The sequence below is a fragment of the Osmerus mordax genome, chromosome 17 (assembly GCF_038355195.1).
Source record: "Osmerus mordax isolate fOsmMor3 chromosome 17, fOsmMor3.pri, whole genome shotgun sequence".
Lineage (NCBI taxonomy): Eukaryota > Metazoa > Chordata > Actinopteri > Osmeriformes > Osmeridae > Osmerus > Osmerus mordax.
This window is the reverse complement of record NC_090066.1, coordinates 6,559,719-6,578,138: the sequence shown is the minus strand read 5'-3', so window position 1 is coordinate 6,578,138 and position 18,420 is coordinate 6,559,719. Positions and strand designations below refer to the sequence as shown.

The window sequence follows — 18,420 nt, the reverse complement described above, 5'->3', positions numbered from 1 at the left end:
TGATGGAGCTCTGATGGAATCCTATTTAAATCCCCCAAACAGTTGTCAATAGGATTTCAGCTATAAGTGTCTTACACATATTTGGGTAATTGATTTTAGAGGGGAATATATATCAAATAGACCTTATAAAGCAATATAAACTTAAATTAAAGTACTTTATACTTCTTTTTTTATGTAGAGTACCATATAGACTCACATGACAGTGGGGAGGGGAAAGATGAGCATGATTAGCGGTTAAACTGTGATCATTTTATTGGCTGTACAGAAATGCATGTCATGGAACAATTGCACCGTAGCACGAGTGTAACATTCTTTCCTTGCAGTTATACTCAACCACATCCCTGATATTCACCCCATGTATAATTAATATTCATATATATATATATATATATATTTATATATATTTTGTACAATATACATGTTTTGTATTGAAGAAAAATAACAAAAACTAATGAGAAAATAGCCTTTGGATTCCGAATCTAGTAAATGTAACCCCATGCATGTTTAATCTGGATTTACTGTAAGAGAGATGTTTTGTCATAGTTTGTTATCAACAACAAGATTTGCAGGCAAAGTAAATGTTTGGAAAAATGAACAGACAAGCCATTTTTTTTATCAGACAAAGCTGGTGTACAATATACATCTCAGACAACGTCAAACTAAATTTGTCATGCTTGCCCTGCATTTGCTGTAGCTCACAGGCATAGTTTTTGCTTTGGTGAGGGGCTCACAAATGAACAGTCTAACACATACACAAACAATGCATGGTACATTCATGATCCTCCATTAGTCCATGGTCAGATATTGTCATCAGTTGATTATTTCGCTTTTAAATGACCAAGCAAGGGAAATTGTGAAAGCTTGAAATACAGTACACTGTTTGTGTACAAGGTAGACAGGGCATGTGGCGTACCCCTGACAGTATTACGTAGTTTACACTTACAAGTTTATTTAAATCAATTTTGTTGAAATTGCTAGCCAAACTAAGGATTTTAAATCCAAATTTGACATATGTGTCCTAACTTGCATTTTAATAGCAGCCTTTTAATAACTGCATTCTCACAGTTACTGGAAATAATTTGATAACAAATATGGTGCTCAGTTTTTGTAGTACATGATCTATTTTCTTAGGGCTATGGAAACCAAATGTACTATAATAAGACTACTGTCTCAATCTGAATCATGTACATTTTTATAATCTTTTTCACTTTTGTAAAACAAAATAGCTGTGGAAAATAAAACATACAATGCTATTTGTGGTAAGAAAATAAAGTTATAATATAATTTCAGTTTTTTGTCATTATTTACACATTGTAACTTTGCTCATATACTGTTGTTGTCTGTTATTTATCTATATTGACCTTTCAGCTAAAAGTTATTTTCCTAAAGTCCATTTAGAGTTTTTGCTACTCACCCTCACATTGCTCAACTCAAAACCATGAGAGCATACTGTTGAAGAAAAGCTAAATAATGTTTACATTTCAGACATTTGGGCAGATTACATTGGACTGTGTAATTTTACAGCAAAAACAATTCTAATTAAAGTAATTGGTTTACTGTACATGAACATTACATGACAAGCTAGGAATAGTCAACAGATTTCTCAATATCTACTTTGAGTTCACTATCTGTGGTCATGGCCATAGACAATTTGTTTTTTTTGACTAAAGCTAACTTCAGGGAATGCCTAAGACCTACCATATCCCTTCTTACTTTATTATTTGGTACGCAACAATAACCACACAGCTGAAATGGGAAAGATCTCATGCTAGAAATTCTACCTCTCTGGCTGAGATGAACAACCTATGATTCCCTACCAATCAGTATGACTTTAAAACAACAACAACATTCTGTAGGCCTACTGACAGACACAGAAAAAAAGCGAAAGGATTCATACATTTAACATGCAACTTTGCATCAACTGAATCATACAGTTTGAACGACGGCTGTGGTTGTAGCACATCCAAAGAGTGTTTCTGTTAGCCAAGCATGACGGGATGACGGAATATACTGTACATTGGTTTACAGACAGTACGACTGAAACAATTCACTTGCATGACGTATTTACACACGGCTTCTAAGATCTACAGAGACGCCATTCTAAGTTCCAATCACTGTAGTCCATAAGTCTGTTGTTTGCAATCGAGAGCATTAGGCAAGGCAAATCTTCACTCCCTCCCAAAGTTGTCGGCGAAGGGAAATTCATCCCCAAAAAAGCAACATTAGGACAGCACGGCTTAGAAGTTGTCATGCAAAGACGTAGTTCATAAATAGAGCACAAGGTAATTCAGAGTTGAACATCCATGTTTGGAGCATAAACCCATACTGATTGTAGGAGCAGACAGAGTACATGTTTAAAGAGCTGTATTGGTTGGTAATGGAAGGTTCTTTGATTGATTTAGCCAAAGCACATAGCTGAGGACACAGTGAAATTCTGTCCAGCACACAAAGGAGAATAAATTGGCAAATATGTTCATAGTCCCCAAATCTCTCTCATTGCTACTATTTTTGTTTTCAATGTTTCTTTCAGACTGTAAATGGTTGGTTAAGTTAAAGGTGATGCTTTGGCAATATACTTTTCACTCTATATGTCACAGTTTTTTGTGAAGTCCTGGAAAAGCATATTGTGTACAGTACATAAATTAACTTGCAGAAACCTTGAAGTCAGTCTTGCAGGAATTAGACACTGAATGACATTTATCCGATTGGTCTCTTCCAATGTATCCCACATGAAATACACCCATGTGTTTCATAAGCATGGGCCAGTATCAATCATACTTCCTTGTATCCCTCTTGTGGTGCCCTAAGATCTTGCAGTTATGTGAGAGGAGTGCTACAACAACAACTTGAAAGCACGTTGCTACGCCGTCCCAGGGCAAGTGAACTGAATGTGGCGCTGCAGTGAAGACCTTGTCGCTCGGACCTGTCATGTCACATGACCCAACAGCGCTCCCTACGACAGTCAGCTGGATGAACTGGCGCTGAACTTAGGTTGTCATAGTTACTGGGTTTTACGAGGGGAAAATGTACAACCCTGCCGACATGGCAGCAGATCCCCTTTCTGCGAGGGGGACGGGGGGGCGCGGCAATCAACTTGTTGGGGGGGTGGTTGTGGATGTTGAAGTAACATTGCTGGGATGTTGCTGATGATGCCGCTGGGATTCCAGAGCGGTCAGACGACAGAGCCCTTGGAGGAGGAGAGATGAATGGAGTGGATGCGGACGGCCAGTGTTTTCTCCAGGTCTTGGAGGATGTCCGAGCTGGGACAGGGGCTGGAGGCCGGGCTCTCTGCAGGGGGCTCGTACAGCAGCTGCTTGAAGCCCTCCAGTTCAATCAACAGTACCATGTTCTTCAGGAAATAGCCCTCGATAAAGGCCGCAAGCTCGCTGGCACCCAGGAACTAAAATATGCCAACACAATGAGGTTTAAATATGGATATGGACAAAATGCTTTCGTTGGTGTTGACTGTATATGACTTGACTCTGATTTGTCCAAAGTATTTTGAAATGCAGTCGAACATCACTAACCTTAGTATGTTTGTAGATGTCCACGCATGTTTCCGTGGTGATGTTCTTGGAGCATATTATCTCACAGTGTCGCTGAAGGGCCTCAAGTTGGAAGAATTTGGCTGCAGACAACAGCTATAAACAGGCAGAGTACCCCCCCCCCCCACACACACACACACACACACACACACGCACAGATGCAAGTTTAAGGGGAGAATGACTAGAAAACTATCTATGCTTTTAAAATATTCCTTTGAATCTGTCTCTTACCTCCATAATCTCTGTGTTCCTTATATGCAAGGACTCAGTGCCTCCACAATAAAGATACTGCATGACCAACTGTAACAAACAGCAGTCTGGTTATTACTCTCTTCTATCTATACTCATCAGTATCGTGGGAATTAGGGGTGCTGGGACTGCTGCAAATCAATGTTATATTTGATCAATGTCATTAGTTAAGTGTCTATATGCGCAATCATTCCTGCCAAGCCCAATTCTGTTAAGTCGCAGCCATGTACATTGTACATGATACATACAACAAGACTGCCCTGTTCAGGAGAAGAAGACACATTTCAGTTTCTATGGCGTAACAACATAAATCTGTTACTTACATGAAATATGTTGTACTTGACGTGACTGATCTCAATGCAGGTGTTCTCAGCCGCAGGTCGGTTTTGGAGCAGGGACTTAAACCTGGAGGAGCGTGGAAATAGATATCACAGGTCATAGATACTAATACATCATACATCTGTTGAAGAATAATCATTATGATAAATAAACCCATCGATAAACTTGTAACCTGTTAATAACCTGTGTTAAACCATGTATATAACCGATTGCTTAAACTACTTTGCTCTGGCATGGTTTACTGTTGAAATTCCACAATTTCCCTTTGGGGATGAATGAAGTATCTATTTAGAAACGGCATCTTACCTGGCTGAAGCGGTGAACAGTAGAACTTTGTGTGCATAAAAAGGTTTTCCCTCCACGAGGAACGTCACATCAGACATATCTTTGTTGTTGAGGAAGTGAGGATCTAAAAGATACACCGTACACAAAGTTACAGCCATAACACTATATTATTATCAACTTATCTCTTTTCAAAGAAAGTCTCTAAATATACTTTAAATACGAGGCTGGCTGGGGAAAGGGAGTGAAATGTAGTGATGCTAGGTTGTAAAAGCGTATGATTTGTCTAATGTCATAACAGCATGCGGTATTAAAGTGTTCCATCAGACTCAAAGTGCCTCAGGGCCATTCAGCATTTTGTTTTCAATCATTTTATCAAATGGAATGTCTTTCTTCTTTCACAACTATTCCAAAATGCTGTTGATTTCTAATTTCACTCTCATGGAACCTTATAGCTTTTCATCCATTATAGCAGTCTCTTGGGACACCTCTGCCAGGAAAAACTGTTGAAATGGAATCCAGAATTTAATTTGGAGAAAAAGCCATAACGATTTTCTAAGTATTTAATAAAAATAAATCAATGGTGAGAAATGTACTCAAATAGCTTTACTAAATATGTAGATTGACTCTAGAGGGTGCTATTGGTTCATTGACTTGTTCTTAAAAACATTTTATAGAGGAAAACATTTTTGATTGGATTACAACAGTCCAAATTCAAATCCAAATTACTTTCAACCCTACAGTAGTTTTGATAGAGGTAACCTCTAATCTATCTATTATCCCTTTCAACCAAAAATGGACAGATTTCATTGGAATCAGTTCACCAGCATCTCGGACTCAGTGACTGCAGCCTCCTCCCAGACCCCCCCCCCCCCCCCCCCACACACACTCCTCCCTCACCATCCTCCCCAGTCCTCTCCCTCTCCCCCCCACCGGCATTCTACCCCCACCCACCAAGACGTGAGGTCTGCTTCCTCTTGAGCTCTGTCAGCTTGGGGATGGGGAAAGGCCCGTAACACTGGGTGAAGATCACAGACAGCTGCTGGCTGATCACCTCATTCTGCAGGACAAACACAATACTTCAGTATAAAAACCAGCAATAGGAATGAACGTTGTGGGTGTGTGTGTGTGTGTGTGTGTGTGTGTGGGTGTGTGTTGATATGAGTAAGTGTTTGTGTGAAGGTGCACACACACAATGTGTTTGTGTGTGCCTGTGTGTGTGTGTTTGTGTGCTTGTGTCTGTGCATGTGTGTGTGTGTGTGACCTTGCTGGCTCGGAGGATCTGGAACATGAGTGGCAGGCCGTGCGTGATCAGCTCCTCGGTGTACTCGTCCTCCTGGATGCAGCTGAAGTCCTTGAGCAGGCCCTGGATCAGTGGGCGGCGGTGCTGCAGGAAGCAGGTGCGGAGAGACTCCAGCCAGGTGTGCAGGGTCCAGGGGACACCTGGGAACACCACACACAACCATCAATAAGTAAACACAATCCATTAAGATGTTCGAAGCCAACCTGTTGCAGAAAGGCCAACAATGCAATGGAATGGCTTCAGCACTGACTATGTCTGCCTTGGCCTGGGATGCTAATATTTAGATATGGAGTACATCTCAAGGTGCCTTTGGGGTCTTTGTACCAATCAGGACATTTATGTACGGGTATATGGTGTTTTCTGTACAGTTTGGCCTTAATATCAACACTTAAAGACAACTATATGTTGAACGATGACTGGATGACCTGAGATGACGAGACAAACGTGTGCCGGACAGATACGAGCATGAGCACAGCTCCAGGACAGGACAGGAGAGCAGGCGGCGTGGGACAGAGAGACACGACGTTGTCGTTAGCGTGTTAGCTCGTAGCTCTGACCTAAGCTGCGGATGTCTATGGTGATGTCCACATGGCCGTGCTCTGCGCTATGGTACATGGCCTCTCTCAGGGCCCTCAGTTTGGCCTTTCCTGTTCGCTGGAGGGTCCCGTCCACGGCCGGGGGAGCCGGACAGGCCCTCTTCTCCCCCCCCGGCTCCGAGCCCTCAGCCAGAATCTCCTCCAGGGAGAGGACGTCGCCCTTCTCCTTCTCTGCCTGAGACAGAAGCCTCCGGAACACGTTCCTGAGCAAATGGAACAAAGGGATGGGTGGAAAGCAACAGAAAGATGAGAGGGATTTAGGCATTCAAAAGGAAAAACATTGATAACATACTCAATATGGACCTTAGCCCAGTCAACTAGCTATTTTCAAAAGAAAGACCCCAGGTTTTCAAACAACCATAACTGAATACCAACACATCTCTTTCTTACATACTTGTTTCCTATTCTAATAAGATCTGGGATTAAGTTAAGTGATATGCAACCTCACATGCTATCTGAATGCTTGTTTGATCTATGAGTTTGCAAGTCACAAAGACGCAACGAGGAGGCAGACGATTCATTATTTTATTGGGGTCTGAGAGACAAACTGCGCATTCAATTACATTTGATCCCCACCAATAACGGTAATTCAGAATGATAAAGCATTCTTGAGAACCGTGCTGGAGCCCATGCAGCTGGAGGCTTCTTTATGAGTGAAGCGGCTAGTGTGGCATCCCCCTCTAAAATGCTGCAGTGTGCTCTTCGTGTAATTGATTGTGTTCATAAGGCAGCTATGGTGTTGGCTTTCCCTCTTTTTCCTCTGATGGAGCTCTGTGCTCTGAATCTTAATGAGGTTTTCACACTGCCGTGCTGCGCTCTGGGACAGGAACCAGACAAGGGAGACACCCAGTGGAATTCTAGAGCTTATTACACTCAGGGACACTCGCGGGGATGCTCCACAATGGAGCTGAGAGTCGATTGTGTTCTTGTGGAGGAGCAAGGGAGGTGGACAGGAAATGTGTTCTCATTGTGTTTTTAACTGTGTGAATTGCCATTTCAAGTACCAGATTGGTTCGCTTGTGAGGCTGTGGGATGTTTGCGTGGGATGTGTGATGTGTGGTGTGTGATGTGTGGTGTGTGATGTGTGGTGTGTGGTGTGTGGTGTGTGATGTGTGGTGTGTGATGTGTGGTGTGTGGTGTGTGGTGTGTGGTGTGTGGTGTGTGGTGTGTGATGTGTGGTGTGTGGTGTGTGGTGTGTGATGTGTGGTGTGTGGTGTGTTACCTGTGCCCATGTGCTGCTGCCAGGCTAAAGGAGTTCATATCTCCCAGGGGAGCTGAGGAGATACCGTTTCTACACATGGTCCCGATCATGGGGTCGGCCCCTCTCTCCAACAGGAGACTAACCAGCTCAAAGTTTCCTGTCGAGGGAACACCCAACATGTCACCATTTCAATGCATACGTTAACCCCATCCACAAAGACAGTATGCAGTAATAGAGCACTCTGTTCACAAAATGGCCTGCCCTACTTTCAAAAGAGTGGTGCAGTGATGTACCTCATCATGAATCATCGAAAATTTGTTTTTCACATTCTATGAAGTAAGTTTAGGGCTGTGTAAGCAGCTGGGGTTAATTGACCTGAATGACTAAAAGCAATTAGGAAGATACAAGTTTCTAATGGAATGAATAGAATGAGGCACAACTGAACGCTGCTTTAAGAACAACACAAACAAGCTGGAGTGCATCACATTGTCTCTGCAAGAATGGCCTCTGCAGCATTACCTCAGTATTACTCAATTAGCCCTTATATTCATATTCATAACCTATAGATCTTTGCTTAAAATGACAGCTGCCATGGCAACCCATCTGCCTACGTTCTAGCAAGGTCATGAAGTGTGAAAGACTGGGATTCAACAACTTTGTGCTACAGTGCTCCAACCAAACATGAATTCACATTGAATTCTATACCGTCCATACAAAGTCTCAATCCAAATACTGTACGTAAGTATTACAAGCAAAGAGAGATTAGTAGTGATACTCTATCCTTAATCTAAACACTCTTTAAACTTCATAGTCATGTCCCGTGTTTTAAGGGATGAATATGCATGCCCTTTGTAAGAACAATAAAGCTCAGTCCTGTCGTCGTGGAGATGTACCTGCAGCAGCGGCCAGCTGCAGGGGAGTCTCAGTGTAGTTATCTGTTCCATCCTGCAGGGCGCCCTCCACACCGGCTCTGTTGTCCAGCAGCAGCTGTGCAAGGGAGGAATGGAAGGCATGAAGGAAGGGCAGAGATGGAAGGGAGGTGGAAGGGAGGGAGGGGTGGAGGGAGGTGTGGAGTGAGGGGCATAGGTAAGGAGTGGGGGTGGAAATCAAGAGGAGAAGTAGAAGGAAAGTTGCGGACAGAGAAACACACCTTACCAACGGAATCTCAACAATGCTTACCTCACGAGGATTTCTAACCTTCTCATTTCTAATCTAGTCTGAACCTCTGTTTCTCTAAAACCTCTCCCTGCTCCATATTCAAATCTAGCTCCATGTTTTGGCTAGACTTATCACCCCACTGAAGTTGATGCTGTTATAAAAATGTTTTGTTGAGAAGCCTGAAGTTAGCTACCGTTTCCCTTGGAGATGAACTACAAAGGAGCCAACATACTGTCGATGGGAAGGATGTCCTTGATAAACTCTGTGGTTTATTACAGCGCTTTGGGTAAATAATTAAGCAGAACTTGCGTGGTGGAGGATCCTAATCCACCTCGGAGCCAAAAGCAGTTTGTAATTTTTACTGCATAGTAAATAAACTCTGTAAATGTAGAGGACATTGGTGAGAAGTCCACTGAGGCTGTGCATCCCTAGAGCTGATCATTTGTCTGTGTGTGCCTGATGATGCTTCTCCCACTTCAGTTTAGTTTGGATTAGAATAGTTTGGTTTACAGTTTGAACTAGACTTTCCAATATCTCAACTGAATACGTTTAGACACCGCCTTGCTCCTCTCAATGTCAGCGTCAAACATTTACAATAATTTCAAAGAAAATTTGAATATTGTTTTATATATGTTGATGGTATCTAGCTGTTATTATTGTGTTCTATCACAATAATAACCATGTATTTGCACACGGGTAAGGGCTGAGGGACACAGATCATGGGTTACAGGGTCTCAAAGGGTCAAGGGTTACAGGTCAAAAACGTCACTACCTGGACGACAGGGACGTGTCCGTGTAACACGGCGAAAGTGAGCGGAGTCCCCTGGCGCGTTTCGGGATAAACTGAGGGGTGCTTGTTTACTGTGCTTGGCACCTGGGAAGTCATAGGTGGAGTTCAGGGAGACAGATACACAGCCATTAACATTCTCAGCTCAGGAAGGGAGGGGGAGGAAGAAGAAGAAGAAGTGGAGGGTCATAAAAAAGGAATATGGAATAAGAGGGAGGAGGAAGCAGGAGGCCTAAGGCTGACGGCATCTCCCCTTGAGGTTTTCAGTCTGGGAAACATGTTCACGACTGAGCTTTTGTTCGCGACTGAGCTCCCATCATCTCATTCACACTCCTGGTCTCCACAAATGGAGTCCTATACACACCGTTCTGCCTAGCCAGTGCCCTAACTGCAGTCTGAAACGGTTCCCTTGCTGCCAGCTCTGAATGGTGTTTTATTGAGGGGAAGGCTGTCCGTGAAGAACATATAATTGGCGATGACACTGTGGAAATGGCCAGTGGTGACTCAGGAGGAAATGAACAATAGCGGAGGGAACAAACTACTTCTAGCCTCACTGTGCAATGTTACATCTAGATATGGTATTCTGCGTGGGTCAAGATCACTTGACATATTGTACATTTTTGCCACAACAGGCTTTTTGAAGGAGCTGTGAATTACACTTTATTAATCCCCTGACGGCGACATTTCTAACATCAAAAGTCTTCACACAATATCACACAAGTTTTAGTAGGCAATATTGCAATGACAACCATGTTGAAACCTGGTCTTAAATTCGTAATCTTTTCTTAGAAAATATGAGTTAAATGTCAACTATGACTTTCGTGTAACCATCTGGTACTTTGCACATGAGGCAGCATGTCCATTCTACATCATATTACACAACAATCAATGGGAGCGAGTGGGACAGTCACAAGACATTCAACACATCTGGTCTACAAGGAAGTCTGTTCCATGAAGCATTTTGTAATACACATTATTATACTCAATAACCACATTAACATTAAACACCCCAGGACCTATTGAATGGTGTACCTAAGTGTACGTGCTTCATGTATGAGACATGTGCTAGTGACAAACACTGAGTGCATCTCATAATATACTTAAGTAGTTACAGAAAGCTACATGGATTAGATACTATCCTAGACATCTTTCTTTTTAGATATATCTTAAGCCACCTTTAGTGATTTTCAACACCCACTTTAGATGCACTTCATGTAAAAAGCCACTAGTTCAACAGAAAGCATGCCAAAGGGCAGGTCAGAAGATGAGAGATGAAGGACAGGGCAAACAAATGATATCACAGCACACCATGTCACAGTACAGCACAGCACAGTATAGTACAGCACAACATGTCACAGTACAGCACAGCACAGTATAGTACAGCACAACATGTCAAAGAACAGCACAGCACAGTATAGTACAGCACAACATGTCACAGTACAGCACAGCAAAGCACAGGATTCGCAACTTGTATTGACAGTCCAACTACACTGGAACACAAAAATGACTGAGACAGAAAGGCAAAAGTGATATTGCCTCTGAGAAGGTCTATGGACACTGACCTCACTGTTGATGTCCGCCCCAGCGTCCAGCAACATCTGGACCATGGCCTCGTCTCCACGCACACAGGCATACATGAGAGGAGTCATCCCCTGGAGGAGAGAGGGGGGAGAGGGGAGAGAGGGAGGAGGAGAGAGGGGGGGAGAGGGGAAAGGGAGGAGGAGAGAGGGGGGAGAGGGGAGAGGGAGGAGGAGAGAGGGGAGAGAGGGGAGAGAGGGGAGAGGGAGGAGGAGAGAGGGGAGAGAGGGGAGAGGGAGGAGGAGAGAGGGGAGAGAGGGGAAAGAGGGGAGAGGGAGGAGGATAGAGGGGGAGAGGGGAAAGAGGGGAGAGGGAGGAGGAGAGAGGGGAGAGGGAAGAGGAGAGAGGGGAGAGGGAGGAGGAGAGAGGGGAGAGGGAAGAGGAGAGAGGGGAGAGGGAGGAGGAGAGAGGGGAGAGGGAAGAGGATAGAGGGGGGGAGAGGGGAAAGAGGCGGGTGAGGTGAGGGAGGAGGAAAGGGGGGGAGGGAGGAAGACAGAGGAGGGGATAGGGGAGAGATGGGGGAGAGAGAGGAAAGAGAAGGGGGAGTAAGAGGGGAAGAGAGGAGGGAGAGAGGGGTGCGTAGACATATTTATTTATTTATTAACATTAAACACAAAAATGTGAACATAACAGCATAATATATCATTTAATGCACTGTATATGAGACACAGCTGTACAGGAGCTAGACGTGATTCTGACACGCCCCCATCAATTAGTGACCAGTTCCCGAGGAAATTACTTCCTACTAGTACACAGTACCAAACATAACTTTGACTGGAATGATATTAATACACAGTACATCACAACATGTTAGATCACAACATGCAAACATGTGCGTACTGCCACCCCCTGTGGCAGCTGCACACCTTTAAACATGTGTCAAACACCTCACAGGTCACAGTCTACATAAAGGGCCTCATTATGGAAGTGCTCTAACTGAGATGGAATATGTTAAAGCGTGCAATAGCACAAGCTATTTCTAATCTAGGCATCCCACCCTACAGAAACATATATAACATATTACTCAACCACTGTACTGAACATATGTTGTCATACTCATAAAGAAAGAATAAGCTATTGTTTGGTTCAAACCGAATCCTGATTAGAGGTGTGGGGTCTATGTACAAGCTTTGTTACCAAGCTTGCCAAAAACAAATCTGTTCCATGGCATTGACTAATAAGAGATGATAATCTCAGATCTATTACAGAATCTCATACACTGAGACAATTGCAGTCAGCTGAAGGAAAATGGAGGACTCCTGATTAACTGAAAAATCTTTTTCAGTGATGACACATCACTGCTGCCTTTTTCCCTGGACCACTTATCTTGTTTCACAAGAAAACACAATTGCAAACGTCCCTCCTTGCAATCACATCTTGAAATCTAACATGACTTGAAGAAGTAAATCAATGCCAATGGCAATGGGTGTAATGGCGTCCATTAGTCACATTCAGTGGTAGCCACACTCTATTGAACACATGCAGCTGGGAAGTACATATTTCCAATCCTTGCTTATGGAGGAGAAAAATGGCCTTCTAGAGAAATCTAGAGAAGAACACTCAAATACAGGTCTCCATTAGAAAACCTCTGTGATAAGGGGAGCTTTATACAAACAGGCTTAATGCAATCTTGAAGATCTACTGTCTGTTTTATCAAGCAAATGCCAAGACACCCTCCAGACTTGCTTGATTGGACAGGAAAAAGCCCTGTGTGTGGACCGTGGACAATCTGATTGCACATAAGCTGCCACACTCTGCGGCGCATCAATAGATGGTTTTTCCATCGACTGGGCGAGGGGCCGAAACCCCTGATAACATGAAGACTGGGATCCAGAAGGGCCGGGCTGATCGATGAGGCTTTCAGCTCAAGCAGCTCGCGACGCGTGTGGTGATGCCTACAAACAGGCACCACATGCTGCAGTGTGGCTACATGCACACGACCAAATGATTTCACGCTTGGAATGAGAGGAGGTAGCGTTTTTCTAGAGCAAGGATAACACGGGGGGGGGGGGGGGGGGGGGGGGTACAGGGGGAACCAGACATCCGGTGAGTGAGTGCTGATCAGACCTGCTCGCTCATGCTGTTGATCCCATCAGGTCCCAGCAGGTTGACTGCCTGCTTGACCAGGTCAGTCCGGCCACAGTTGAGCATCCGGAAGCCGAGGTCCTGGAGGAACTTGGCCTCGGTGGACACCGCGTCCAGCTTCCTGGTGGCACAGAAACAGTCGTCGGCCCTGGAAGAAAAGGCAGGGAGAAAAAGAGATCCAGAGAGAGGGTTGGATAGAGGGCGAATGAGTGGGAAAGAGATAGGGAGAGAGGGAAAAGATAGACAGTTAGAGAGAAAGAGCGTGAGTGATAGGAAGAGAGAGAGAGAGATAGTGAGAGAGAGAAGGAAGGAAATTGAAACAGATCAATTTTTAACAATTTTGTCTATAAGTACATTCAAGCCACTTGTTACTTGTAGCTGTTGCCATGGTAAAGCAAACCACTGAAACTTCCCTTTGACAACTCTCATCACAAACGGGCACTTTTGAACAGAAATGATTTCTCTATGTACCTTTGGGTTGATCGACAAACTCACAAGACAGACAAATGAGAAGGATGCCGTACTTGAGCTGTCTGGGCTCGCAGTCCACCCCCGGCAGCAGCAGCCTAGCGGCCTGCCTCACGTCGTCGCTGTCCACAGAGAAGCTGCGACGATGATCTGTGTGGGCCACTGCTACCCGGATCCACTCCATCAGCGGTGGCAGTACCAGAAAGGGCCTGCAGGGGGACACAGTATTCAGCCTCCCAGCTCGCGTCCACTCAACTCATCGAGCTGGCAGAAGAAGATGCGCTTTCTCACTCCTGTCCGTGCTTACTATTCACTCTGCAAGCAGATCAGTTTTATCAGGTATTGTCTCAAGAGAACCACTGATATACACCCTTTATGTTTCCTGAAAATGTCCTTGTTTTTTTGTCAATAGAACTTCCAAACATTTCTTTTTAGATCATCTAGACATAAATTACGCTGTAATGTTATGGGAAGAACCTCAATAATCAACCAGCAATGAACAATTACTATCTGACATTTAATATTCATATTTTTCAATTTTCTGCCCGTACGTTCACTAATTACACATTATGTAAATTCCAAAAATACCCATCTGTTTCCTGCAATTTTGCCTCTCTCCAACTCCCTGTCTCCCTCCTTCTCGGAGTTTGAGAAGAGATACAACATTTGTATCTTCTTCTTCTTGTATCTTTGTAGCAATTTGTGATTCTTTACATTCACACATCTGCCTTCTCACCCTGTCAGAGAGAAGAATCGTCTGCCTGCCTCTGTCTGTTCAGTGACAGGGAAACGATCAAATCTCCAAGCTATCAACATTAGACACCAGAGGGAAGGCAGAATGAGGATTTAAATTAACCAGGCAGAGAGATGAAAGCAGGCTTTTTCATGTCATAGGTCCTCTCGTTACAGCTGCTCGTGTATGGGTACGGAGATAAAACTCCTCATTATAGCTGGGCAGCTGAGGGAATGTTCATTCAATCTGGAAAGCTTATTGGTATCAGTTTAAAGCTCAATCTCAGGAAAATGACTTGATTAAATATAAAATATGTTGCAAAATTAAGGGGCCTTCAAAAATTCAATTTTACATCAATATATAAGTTTCAAGAAAGTAGAAAGAAATATTGTATTATATGAAAAAAGACACCTAAAATAGTCTTTAATCAAATATGTGGGCCAATAAATTGGATACATTATAAACAAAATAAAGATTCCCTGAGGTGAATGCAACTGTACAGTATATTGAGTAAACAGCCTGCTGTTTCCAGGAGTTTTGTCAAGTTTCCAAACTCTTATGTGGGAAGTTTGTAATTCATCAAGACAACAAGACAACTTATTGTACCCCTCAGATATCAGTGCTGTGATTAACTGGCCTACTTATTTTTTTTTAGGGCAGCACCGTTTTGCACAGCAATCGACTAAGCCCTAGACCTAGATCACACACCCTAGACACTTACTACCGATGACACACTGCCAGGAATGTCAGCTCAAAAAGTAATACAAATATAAAAAATGAAACCGCAAGGCTTTCTCAGAAGCAGGCTGAATAATTTGACACTCCCAACCTCCTCCCTTTCCCTAAGAGTTTTTGCTTAAACTGAAGAATGCTATTCCAAAGACATTTCTCATTCATCCTTGTCTGGACTAGAGAGAAGGAGGGAGATGGAGGAGGCCCAGCAAAGAAGGAAAACATTGCTGGTTAGTGTTATTCCTTGGCATAGCCAGTGACAACCAACACAAAGAACTGGTAGCAAAGAAATCCCATTCCTAGAATATCTTTGTTTAAAACTACTTTAATAGTACATTCATAGATTTAAGAATTACATTCAAAAATGTATAGTATAGGTTATTCATATTACACTAAAATAAAACTTATTTTCTGACCTTAAATATACAAAATATTCTTATACTTAGTATGTAAATAATGCCCTATTGCAGTTCTGTGGAGGCTTTGATAAGGCTTCCAAATGAACAAACTTCCCCAAAATACTACAATTGTCTCACATTCAACCCCCCCCCCTCTCTCTCTCTCTCTCTCTCTCTCTCTCTCTCTCTCTCTCTCTCTCTCACACTCTTTCTCTTTCTCTCTCTCTCTCTCTCTCTCTCTCTCTCTCTCTCTCTCTCTCTCTCTCTCTTTTCCTATTTCTCAGCTTAGCTTCAGCCTTGAAGCAGAATGCTAAACAGAGCATCTGTTCTCCAGGGACCTGCAAGTTTGCTGATGCATCATTCTGCCTGACATTCGTCACTCTCCCCGGGGTCTTCAAAAGGCTGTTTGAACTATTCTGAGAGGGAGTTTAGACGTATGTCCATCCTACCCCATTCCCCCATGTCCATCCATCTGAAGAAATGACAAGCAGATGTGCCAGCGTCGATCCTCTAACAATCCATCATAAGCACTTCCTGTCCTCTGCAGAGGTACAGTCACTTCTGATAGGGTGGTTAGAGCTTTACCTATATACCTATATGTCATCAGTCAACCTGGATCTTATGAAAGCCCATGGATTAGGCCCAGGTCCACAACAAGATTTACATTGAAGAAGTTTGTAGTGTTGTATTGCCTGCACTCACACACACACACACCCCAGAGGACTGAAGCCCATTCCCCTAGCCTTCCTCTGGATATGTAACCCACCATTCAGTGAGGGACGTGTCCCAGAGTGGGAGGTTCCTGACTCACTCACCTCTCTGTCTGCAAGGTGACCTTGGAGGGTTCCACGTTAGGGTTTTCCCACTCCATCTGGGGACAGTGCATGAAGTAGCAGAGTGTGTAGAGGGCCTCGGGTTCCCAGTGGACCGAGTTGGTCTTCTGGTGGACAGGCGTTCCATTGCTGGGGTTCTTGATGTGAAGAGGCTGGAGGTGGTGCATGGCCCGTGATACCAGATCACCTAGAACAAGGGGGAACAGGAACAGGTATTATGGTGAGCTCTGGTGCTCCTATATACAGAACATATACATGTAGGGTCTGGTTCATCACTGGATGGCCTGGCGTTTTGTATGAGGTTTTGGAAGTATGTTTCGATGCTATGAGGCTTGAGGTGAGGCACTCAGATAGTTTCTCAACATCGGTCATGGTCTGTTATTTAGTGTTCTATTCAGTTCTATTGTGTTCTATTCTATACAATAACAGGTGCTTTAGAGTTGATTTGTTGATGGTAAAGTGAAGCCATTGTTTGTCTCATTATAGACACACAGAGATTTGAGGGCCTCTACAATTTATTTTAATAATAGTGTTGCACTCCCTCATTCAAACAGCTCTCTGTCACACACCTTATGACTCACAATAGTATTACTCATTCACACACCCACACAATCCCCTGAGTCTGATAAATGACTGGATCTAGTAAAAGCCCACTATCGTATTCTTTACTTATAGTATAATTGTGCTTTAAGCCTTCTTGGATTGCATTTACCATGAGCATGAGAGTAAAGATAGAATGAAGAGATGCCGTACAATGTCGATCATGCAAAGACAGAACAAGAGTGAAATTCTGCCTCTTCAATACTACATCACTTCCGTGAATATACCTCAGGGCAATATAGAGCAGGGCATCTTAAAGTGCAGCATGGCTATTCCTTTGTCCAACATCAGGCAGCTTCTCAGAGGTTTATTGATGGGGTCATTAGCGATAGATTGTAGAATAATAGCGCCGTTATGAGAGTGAAACTGCTGCAGTATGGATTCACCGAAGCCTTTCCAGATATATTATTAACTTCATTGATTTAATTATTTACTTAGTTTACTGGAACACCCGACGTTTCTCGGCAAAATAAGGTGAACATTTTTAAATGAGTTTGTTTTAAAGATCCTGTTCAAAGTCAAGCACTCAGACAAAAAAATACACACACACACAAAGTTGAAGCCTGAGTAACGTCAATGGCTTACCCAACTATAAAAGCCCAGTCCAGCAACCCCGTACCAAACATAAACACACTCCAGCCTGTCTACGTTTAAACACTACCAACCTGACACATTGTGTTTTCAAGACAAATATTTTTTAAATGATGAGGCAGCTGGATGTGCATAAACCTTTTCACCTCATGGACAGTTGACCGGGTAAGAGCAGTGTACACCCCAGGACCCCTCCATCTGTTTGATGGAGGCCTGCTGTTGAAGTTCCTAAATGGTCTGACACAAACACAGCACACATACCAAAGAACAAACACACAACCTCATGCGCATACACTTGCATTTACATAATAAATGCCCACACACAAGCGTGCATTCACACCATCATGTCTACACACACGCGTGTAGACACAGCTACAGGCGTGAAGTCAGAGAAATCAACAAACATATTATTAGAATGCGTTTAGACATGTGTGCGTAAAATCTGATTGGGGAAGACAGCGAGGATGTTTCCTCTCCCTAGTGGCTGCTGCCACAGCAGATTATCCCTGGATGATCAGCAACTACTGCCCAAACATGACCTCCTTGACTGGGTGGCCAAACACAACCTGGTCCCCTCGCTGCTGCTGGGGTCCGACCAAGCCAACCATGACATCATCTGCAGTCAACCTGGGGAGGACACAACCCTTGTCTGCAAACAACATCCCTCGTCTTCTTCTTGGGTTTTGCTGTACTTACTGTATTAGTTGAACACGGATTTGATTGGAAAGTGCTTTGCAATTCAATTGGCAGTGCAATACAATTCAGTGTCCAAGGATTGGTATTCAGGTTTAAAAAACTAACCATCAAAGTAAACCAGTGTTCCTTTCAGGACACAACATGAAAACCATGAATCTGGCACCGTATTTGGCACGCTACAACTCAACTGTTGGACAACATCATTTACATTTAGTCATTTAGCAGATGCTCTTATCCAGAGCGACT

At 43.5% G+C, this 18,420-nt stretch overlaps 1 protein-coding gene across 2 annotated transcripts in view; it reads right to left on the bottom strand.

Annotated features, from left to right (window-relative positions):
• Positions 1-234: 234 nt before the first annotated feature.
• LOC136960126 (ankyrin repeat and BTB/POZ domain-containing protein 3-A) overlaps positions 235-18,420 on the bottom strand; it is an 84,370-nt gene continuing 66,184 nt past the window's right edge. Inside the window, exons 3-17 of one of the 2 annotated variants that reach the window (XM_067254474.1) lie at positions 16,270-16,474; positions 13,648-13,800; positions 13,106-13,271; positions 11,023-11,112; positions 9,446-9,547; positions 8,409-8,502; positions 7,537-7,672; positions 6,276-6,517; positions 5,680-5,858; positions 5,370-5,475; positions 4,440-4,542; positions 4,118-4,199; positions 3,777-3,845; positions 3,528-3,641; positions 235-3,400 (exon numbers count right to left, since the gene is read on the bottom strand). In XM_067254474.1, the coding sequence (XP_067110575.1) occupies positions 3,173-3,400; positions 3,528-3,641; positions 3,777-3,845; positions 4,118-4,199; positions 4,440-4,542; positions 5,370-5,475; positions 5,680-5,858; positions 6,276-6,517; positions 7,537-7,672; positions 8,409-8,502; positions 9,446-9,547; positions 11,023-11,112; positions 13,106-13,271; positions 13,648-13,800; positions 16,270-16,474 (2,069 nt within the window). In that variant the 3' untranslated portion in view covers positions 235-3,172. The remainder of the gene's footprint in view (positions 3,401-3,527; positions 3,642-3,776; positions 3,846-4,117; positions 4,200-4,439; positions 4,543-5,369; positions 5,476-5,679; positions 5,859-6,275; positions 6,518-7,536; positions 7,673-8,408; positions 8,503-9,445; positions 9,548-11,022; positions 11,113-13,105; positions 13,272-13,647; positions 13,801-16,269; positions 16,475-18,420) is intronic. The other variant, XM_067254475.1, reaches the window with a different exon arrangement.